Source organism: Tursiops truncatus, chromosome 3, assembly GCF_011762595.2.
Source record: "Tursiops truncatus isolate mTurTru1 chromosome 3, mTurTru1.mat.Y, whole genome shotgun sequence".
Taxonomy (NCBI): Eukaryota; Metazoa; Chordata; class Mammalia; order Artiodactyla; family Delphinidae; genus Tursiops; species Tursiops truncatus.
In genome coordinates, this window is record NC_047036.1 from 158,750,165 (window position 1) to 158,758,374 (window position 8,210).

At 52.8% G+C, this 8,210-nt stretch overlaps 1 protein-coding gene across 15 annotated transcripts in view; it reads right to left on the reverse strand.

The window, feature by feature from the left end:
* Window positions 1-8,210, reverse strand: part of CPAMD8 (C3 and PZP like alpha-2-macroglobulin domain containing 8) — a 99,528-nt gene extending 91,318 nt beyond the window's left edge. For all 15 annotated transcript variants that reach the window (XR_012331041.1, XR_012331040.1, XR_012331042.1 and 12 more), the window contains exons 1-3: window positions 8,001-8,210; window positions 4,324-4,475; window positions 2,580-2,602 (exon numbers count right to left, since the gene is read on the reverse strand). Coding sequence is in view for 10 of the 15 variants with exons in the window: in XM_073803011.1 (XP_073659112.1) it covers window positions 2,580-2,602; window positions 4,324-4,475; window positions 8,001-8,170 (345 nt within the window). In the remaining 5 variants the exon portion in view is untranslated. The remainder of the gene's footprint in view (window positions 1-2,579; window positions 2,603-4,323; window positions 4,476-8,000) is intronic.

An 8,210-nucleotide genomic window follows, 5' to 3' on the forward strand; every position in this document is an offset into this window, starting at 1 on the left:
GCCTCTTTCCTGCCCCAGGGCTTTTGCACCGGTGGTTCCCTCTGCCTGGAATGCCCTGTCCCCAGATTCCTGCATGTCGGTTCCTCCTGGTTTCAGCTCAGAGGGACCCTGCTGCCATATAAAATGGGACTCTACCCCCCCACTCCTCAGCATTCTCTTTCTCTGACACATTTTAAAATAAAATGTTAGAATCTGATTAACATTTAGTGTCCTAAAATAGGACACTTGCTACTCTCTGAGGTGATCATGTTTATGTAATTGGGGGGTTACTATCTGACCCACCCCTTTGCCCATCACCAATAAGGCTGGTGGTTGAGAGCAGGGAATGTGGCCAACTTCCTGCTTGAAACTGAATAGATGCTTAAGGCATTTGTTACACAGATGCACGGGTTAAGTCTAAAAAATCGGAATAAAACAAATATCACGAGGTTTTAGGTATGCTTTCTTGAAAGTTCCATCAAGGGCCTCTTACCCGCATCCTCGCTGCTGCACAGATGAGAAGGACGAGGCGAGACACAGACGGGGTAGAGCCTGCCCGGGGCAGTCAGTGGCAACACTAGGTCCCCACAACACGGGTTTCCAAACCCTGTACCCGGAAGCACTCAGGTCCCCAAGGCAGGCACGTCTGGGGAGTGGGTGGGGTAATGGGCAGGGGAGTCCTACACCCACAAGAGCAGCTTCTTTTTTGTCTGAGGCCCACACCATGGTTCCACAGAGCAGAGTTTCTTAACTCAACCTCGGCACTACTGACGTTTAGGGCTGAATCATCCTCTGCGGTGACGGGGACGGGGGCGTCCTGTCCCTGTAGGGTGTTGAGCAGCATCCCTGGCCTCCACCCACTAGATGGCAGTAGCACCCTCACCCCCAGCTACCATAACCAGAAATATCTCCAGACACTGCCATTGTCCCCCGGCGGGGGAGGGGAGCATCCTTCCCCACCCCCCAAGTTGAGAAAGGCTCACCCAGAGCTCTTCTAAATGCTAAGGATCCCAAGACCCTTTTGAAAGTCTCCAGTCCAGGGATCCCCGGCCCTTCTCCCAAAGTTATATGGCCCTTTACTGGTTTCTTATACAAATCCACAGCATTAGCCTGTGAAGAGTGCCTTCTTATGTGCGGTGGCTAGGGACACAGCATAATCTTAACCCCGCTGGGGCAGCCCTGGTTTCTTTCTTTCTTTTTTTTTCTTTCTGGTAATTAATATGCTTTAGTAAAAGTACTTCTCTAAATAAAATACACGAGGCTTTCTTTTTTCCTAAGTAGTTCCTCTGTCAGTGGACAGGACAGCCCTGCATTCTGATTCACAAGAAAGCAGATCTGCTCACAGGAAGCCGGCAAGGGCGGCTCTAGCCTATTGATCCAGGGTTTTCCAAATGCTGACATCTGGGGCTGGCTCATTCTCCGCGGAGGGGCTGTCCTGTGTATTATAGGACTTGAGCAGCGTCCTCGGTCTCTACCCACTAGAAGCCAGTAGCAGCCTCCATCCCTGCCCCCCAGGCTGTGACAACCAGAACCGTCTCCAGACCCTGCCAACCTCACCCCCGGGAGAGAACTCTAGAGAAAGAATTCTAACATTGACAAGAGGGCAGGAAGACCACTGCCCCACAGCAATGAGACACTAATGATGCATCCCATCCCATGGAAGAGGAACCGCCCCGGACTTCATTCTAATCACTGGGAGAGAGCACATTACAATTTGGAACGATTCTCTACTTAGCCCATCCTTTCAGGGACTCCTTTGAGCATCTGGTAAGCGTTAAGGACTAGCTAACCCAGAAAAAGCCGACAATTTCAGGGCTTACGACTGCCTTGAAATCCAAGGACTCCAGTTAAAAAACCCATGTCAGAGAATGACCTACCTGTAGTTTGGTATGTAAAATAATTTTAAAATAATAATATTCAATGCCAACAAGGCTGAGGGCAATTTGGTCTCTAACGTATAGCTGGTGGTACCACGCACGTGCACTGCTGTGTCTTTCAAGACAAAACAGGACACAGCAAGAGCCTTGGATCCTAATTTGGTAGTTCTTCTTTCAGGGTGTTCAGTCGAAGGCAGGCATCCAGTACGTTAACAGCTTTACGCACAAAGATGCTCTCAACTTTTGGATTACATTATCAAAACCCTGAAAACAAGAAAGAAATCTAACTATGTACAAGCGATGTGTGTGTGAGGGGGAGGTGTTAGTAAATTAGTATATGAAAGAGATGCAGTGGGATGTTATTTACAATAGGATGCAATTATAGAGACTTGGAAACACGGAAGTATGTTTACGCAACGTGTGAAGAGAAAAGGGCATGACAGACCACAATATACCCTTTAACTGCAACTATGAAAGAAAACGTCTTTATGTGGACAAGGATTTATGGGAAACATGAAAAAGTGAAAAGTATGAGGGATGGGATTATGGGTGAGCTTTGAGCTTTCTCCTTTTGTAAACTGTTTTTTCCTTCATTATTCTTTTTTTTTTTTAACATCACCATTAATGATTCTTTTCACAACACATGCAACTTCTCTTGTTCCATTCCAGTTCAATTCTTTATTTCCAAGGTAGGGTTTCTGATTTTAAAAATTCATAGCTTACCTTGAGTTTGATCGTCCCTTTATCTAAAAAATGAAAATAAAATGAAAACGGTTAAATCAGGAGCTGTGTTTGCCTGCCTCCTTGAGCTGCAGCCTTACAAACAGGGGCTTTCTCAACCCAGAGGGATTTTCTGTGGACAAACACACACCCTGGGTCATGCTGGTCTGGCCTGGGCTGGGATGGGCGGAAGTGAGAGGTTTCCTCCAAGCTGGAGAGTACTGAAGACCGGAGGGCATGGACAAAGCCGAGCTATTCAGGGGAAGGTTGGCCAGCCTGCATACTTTATTCACTTCACCCCTGGCCCCTGCCCAAGGTAAGCTGTGAGGGGAGCAAAGAGAAAACTCCACGGGAGAGGAACAAGGAGAAAGGTGGAGAGAAAAAAGAGGAGCCTGAGGTCCCCAGTGGACCTCAGTCCAATGGATCTAACTAGTCTTCCATCTACCTCTCTCTTCCACCCAAACTGAGTCATCTGTCGTCTGACACTTCTCCAGGCTCTTTGGCCTCCAGGACTTAATTAGGCATCTACTGTTTCTGCCTCCCAGTGTCCATTTCCCCCATTTCCTGCTAGCAGAAGCCCGATTTTCTTGGAGGAGCCCACCTACCCAACACCTAATTCTTAAGGTTTAGTGGGTTCTGCCCATCTTCCCTGGGGCTCTGTGCAGATCTACATAGGCCTTCCTCCTAGACACAGTGATTGGTTCAGAGTTGAGCACATGTCCTAAAATGGGCCAATCAGCATGGGCCGTCCACCTGGTCACAGGACTTGGTTCAGAGTTGAGCACATGACCCACATGGGCCAATCAGCATAGGCCTTCCCTCTGGTCACAGGGATTGGCTCAGGATTGAGCACATGACCCAACATGAGCCAATCAGAGTTAATCCTGGGACTTTGCCCAAAGGTCCTGTAACTGCCAGTCCCTCCCTGCTTTGGAGAGACACAGGCACATCCAGAAGTGGAGCTGGGAGACTGGGCCAGTGATGCCAGGGGACTTTTCCAGTTATAAGCGCCCATAAACTCTCTGTTGCTGAAGCCAACCTGATTTGGGTTTCAGGACTGGCCAGTGGAGTCGGGACTGCCTGCACTTCTCCTGCCTACCCAAGTCTCCCTCTCCCAGGGGACAGAGGCTGCCTTGTTGGCCTTGGGAGACCTGACATCATCTCTCGGTGTCTCCTGTGGCCACACCACACCCTGCGTGATGAATGAGTTACCTGCCTGCTGGACTACAGGCCCTAAGGCAGGGCCTGGTCTCCACACTTTGTCCAAGAGGCCAACGCTGCTGTTGTCTGCAGTTTACGAAGGAGAGCCAGGGAGAGGCTGGCTGAGGGCCTGAGCTCAACTCAGTGGCAGGCTGGCTGTGAGCCCAGCTCCGGGTCTAACACCACAGGGGTGCTAGAAGCTCAACAAAGGATCTGAAAAGGTCACAAGGTTCCCTCTGGGCCCCCTTCCCACGTCTAGCCAAAACTGGCACGAAAGGGTGCCCAGATCTATCCAGATCTGCACCCACTGAACCTGAGCTGCTGAGGAACAAGGAACTCTGATTTCCCAGACTGGGCAGGTGGCTTCCCCTGCTGGGCCTTACTCTCTCCATCTGTAGAGTGAGGAGAATGCAACCTGTCCTCCTACTCCTGCCAGGGTTCTGGAGGTGAGGTGGGAAGGAAGCAAAGCAATGCCGACACTGCCTGAGCCCTAAAGACCACTTTGCAAAGGGAGGGGAAGGCCTGGTCAGGCACCCCAGGGACCTACCCAGGATGGCTCCCTGGCTCTGCGCCACCGCCTCGCCCTGGGCCACCAGCTGAGCCTGGACCATGACTTCCCTCGGGGAGTTAAAGATGGTCACACTGATGACTTCCTCCACTCCTGAGCGGAAGACGGAGGGTGCAGCGATCAAATAGCCCCTGCAGAAGAGGAGAACCGCAGTGAAGGCCAAAGGTTCTGACTCATCCCTAGCCTCACTGTCACCTGGCTGAATCAGGGTGCACCCTAGGTGGACTCCCACCTATGCCTGACCACACTCCAATGGCACTGTCACTTTATGTGTCCGTGTCCCCCACCAACCTGTGAGCTCCTTGAGGCTTGTTCACCTCTGAATTCCTCCCCCAGCCCCGAGTAAGCAAGAATCTGGCTTCTCTGGATCTACCCAGAACCACACCCCCTTCGATCTCGGCATTATGGCCTCTGGACTTTTTTCGCAGCTCCTTCTGCCACAGGACCTTTGCACATGCCACACCCACAAACTAAAATACTCTCCCCTGTAGACTGAGTTACTGGTAGGATCCCACTTCATCCTCAAAGCCACCCGTGAGACGTGCTAACATCTCCCATTTCCAGAGTCAGAAATTAAGCCCCAGAGAAGCCAATTCACGTGCCCGAGTCAGTGAGAGATTAGGCTACAAACCCAGGCAGCCAGACTCTGGACCCCAGTGGAAAGAAGCAAGGAACTACCTGCAGCATTAATTTTAAGAATAAGACCCTAAAGACAAACTAAATGGCCTGAAACAGGAAAAGCACTGTGAACAATGGAGTCAAAACAGCTCTTTCTTTCTCAAAAGACTCAGCTTGACTGGGAAGACATTTCTGGAAGAGAGGTGTTATTATACTGTTTTCCAGACGGGAAGGCTGACCTTGCAGAAGGAGGAGGAACGTGCACCAGATCACACAGCCTAGGCAGGAGAGGGCCCTGGGGTCCCCTTATGGCACCGGACCTGGAGGCCTAGGTCCTCCCCACCTGAGCTCCTGCTTCCCCGTTATTTTGCAGCCTTAGGTAGAAGATCACAAAGGCTCATCCGTAACCACGTGACCCACTCACAGTGCAATGGCAAGTGCCAGGAGCCTGGCAGCAAAGGCAGCACGATTCCAACGGTGCAGAACTACAGGCATCAGGAGGAAACAGGAGAGAGGGAAAACACTGGGCAAACACTGAGATCAGGAGAGGTTGTTTTATTTCTCAACATCCTCTCTGGGACAACCCCAGGTCCACACACAAAGAGATGAATTTAGACCCTTACCACACACCATACACGAAGAGGACCTTCGAGACATGCCATGTACTATATGACTCCAGCACTGATAAGAGTGTGCAAAGACCCTAATTTCGTAGGTGCACTGCCCAGCAGTGGCTGGACCCGGTAACCCTGGGGTCCGATGTTCTGTCTGACTCCAGCACCGACAAGCGCCTGCAATGACAGGGCTCCTCTGTGCAGTGTCAGGCCTTGGCCATGCACAGAGCATACATTGATCCTGGGTATGTACCTGCACCAGCCAGAGCATGCAACGACCCTGGGTTTCATGGATGTTCTGTCCGGATCCAGCACTGACCACAATGTGTACTGACCCTGCGTCCTATATGTTCCGTCCCACTCCAGCATCAAACACAGCATTCAGTGACACTGGGACAGACATGTACTGCCTCAAGCATGGGAAGACCTTTGCTTCATGTGTGATGTGCACCATCCAGCTCCAGCACTGACCAGAGGGTGCAGTGACCCTGGGGTCACCTGTGCAGTGTCTGGCCTCAGCGGTGCACAGAGCACGCAATGATCCTGGGTACGTAACTGTACTGTCTGGAGCACACAGTCACCCCCACGTATGTGATGTGTACTATCTGAACTCTAACACCGACCTGCACGGGCAATGACCCTCGGTTCCTGTGTGTCCTGCCCCACTGCAGCACGGGAATACGGCCACCTTCAGGACAGAAACTTTCTGCCCAGCTCCCAGATGACCCCCAGGGCCTCCCGCATAGCACCTGCTGAGTGTGGAAGAGTACTGGGGGAAATACACAACCCACGTGTTCACTTTCCTTGGGCACTTCTAAAGCCCTTATCCAGATCTGAGTTAGGGTCTTCACTCAAAGGCCCAGAGAACCTGATGGAACCAAATTAACTTTCCCTGCGACTCAGGAATTACAGCTGTTGGAGTGCTCGCCAGCCAATCACTGTCTGCCTGATACACCCCTGACATCTGGGCTGACACTGGCTTCTCATCCTTTGGTCTTGGAAGGTCCCATCCTGGGAAGGGTGGTATTTGGTAAAGTGTAGACAGTATTGGTCTCATAACAGTGTGCAAATCCATGGGGCTTTCTGGCATCAGGCATTCCTCACAATACAATCAGATGGATCATAGAAGTGGGTATCCGGGGCTATTCCTAAAACGGGACCCTTCGGACTGATGCGCCATGGCTCTGGCTTAGAGGCCGGCTAATCTGGACCCCTGGTTGGTCACTGTGTGTCTCCCAGCACGGGAGTTCCATTTGACTCAACAGTAGGTAAGATCCCAGGGCAACTTTAGTCAGAGGCAAATACTCCTGAGAACTGTTTAAAACTCTGCAACACAGGGACTCTGAACTTGGTCCTTATAAGGCGGGGTCTCTCATGGAGGGCAGGGTCATGCTTCGTGCTGGGGACTGTCCTGTGCATGGCAGGATGTGTAGCAGCATCCCGGGCCTCCACCCAGTAGATTCCAGCCGCATGGCCTCCCCCTAGACGTGACCACCAAACATGCCTCCGGACATTGCTGAATGACCCCAGGGAGACAAAAATCGCCCCTTGGCTGAAAACTGCTATCCTGAGGGATGCCAGCTTTGAAAGCATCAGGTCAAAAGTTTGCTGGGCTCCAATTTCACAAGGCCCAGGGGAGGTAAACCCCATGGTTCCAACTGCAGCATGGTGTCTTACTTTTCAAACTTGTAATCCAAAGGAGCAGCACGGGAGGTGCCTCCGCTCACCTAGTCTCACTGCTGACCTGTTTTCTGGGAACTCCTGTACAAGGGCTGCTTGAACAAGGCTCAGAAAGGCCGGTCTGCACGAAACGGCTGAGCCTGAGCAGCTGCAGGCAGGCCCCCTCCCAGCCCACAACCCCGCAGGGCTCACCCAAACTTGGCAGGTCTGCGAATAGTCCCTGTGGAGCCAACTCATGGGAAATTCTCCTTAGCAGCTAGTTAATTCACCTCCTCACTGTGTCAACTCACCAGAAGCTCTGTAAGCAAACTTCAAGAAAAATGTGGAAGCAAAATAAACACTTCCTCCGCCCCCCCCCCCACGCCCTCCCAAGGAAAACGGAACGGCAGGTCTCTCCTTCCATTTCTCAGCCAAGACACGCACCTCTTACCTTCAAGCCACGGACAACTGGAAATCGCCACCCAAGAAGACAGCCCTGGTCACACCAAGGGAGCGAGGTGGGATGGGGGGAGGGCCTCGCCGCCTTAGCTCTGAGGAGTCCTTGTACCCCCACGGGGCCACTTCTGAAGCCTCAGGCTACCCTCTTCCCAGTCCGACTCGTGGCGGCTAGGGGGTCAAGATTCTAGGTCCCGCCCAGCCCGGAGGCTGTGTGGCCTTGGACAGGTCGCTGCGTCTCTGAACCAGACCCCGCGACCCCCACCCCGAGAAGGCGGCCAGCCTCCTCCGTCGCCCGGGGCTACTCACGGGGCCTGGGGCTGCGCAGCGCGCACGCCGTCCCGCGGCGACAGCAGCAGCAGCAGGAGCCGGAGCAGCGGCCAGAGCAGGGCGACCCACATTTTCCGGCTCCGCGGGGCTGCCGCGCCCGGGTAGGGGGCCCTTTGTTCGCAGCCCCCGCGCAGTGCGCCCGGCGCCATGCGCCCAACTCCGCGCCCGGCTAGGCTGGGGCAGCGGGGG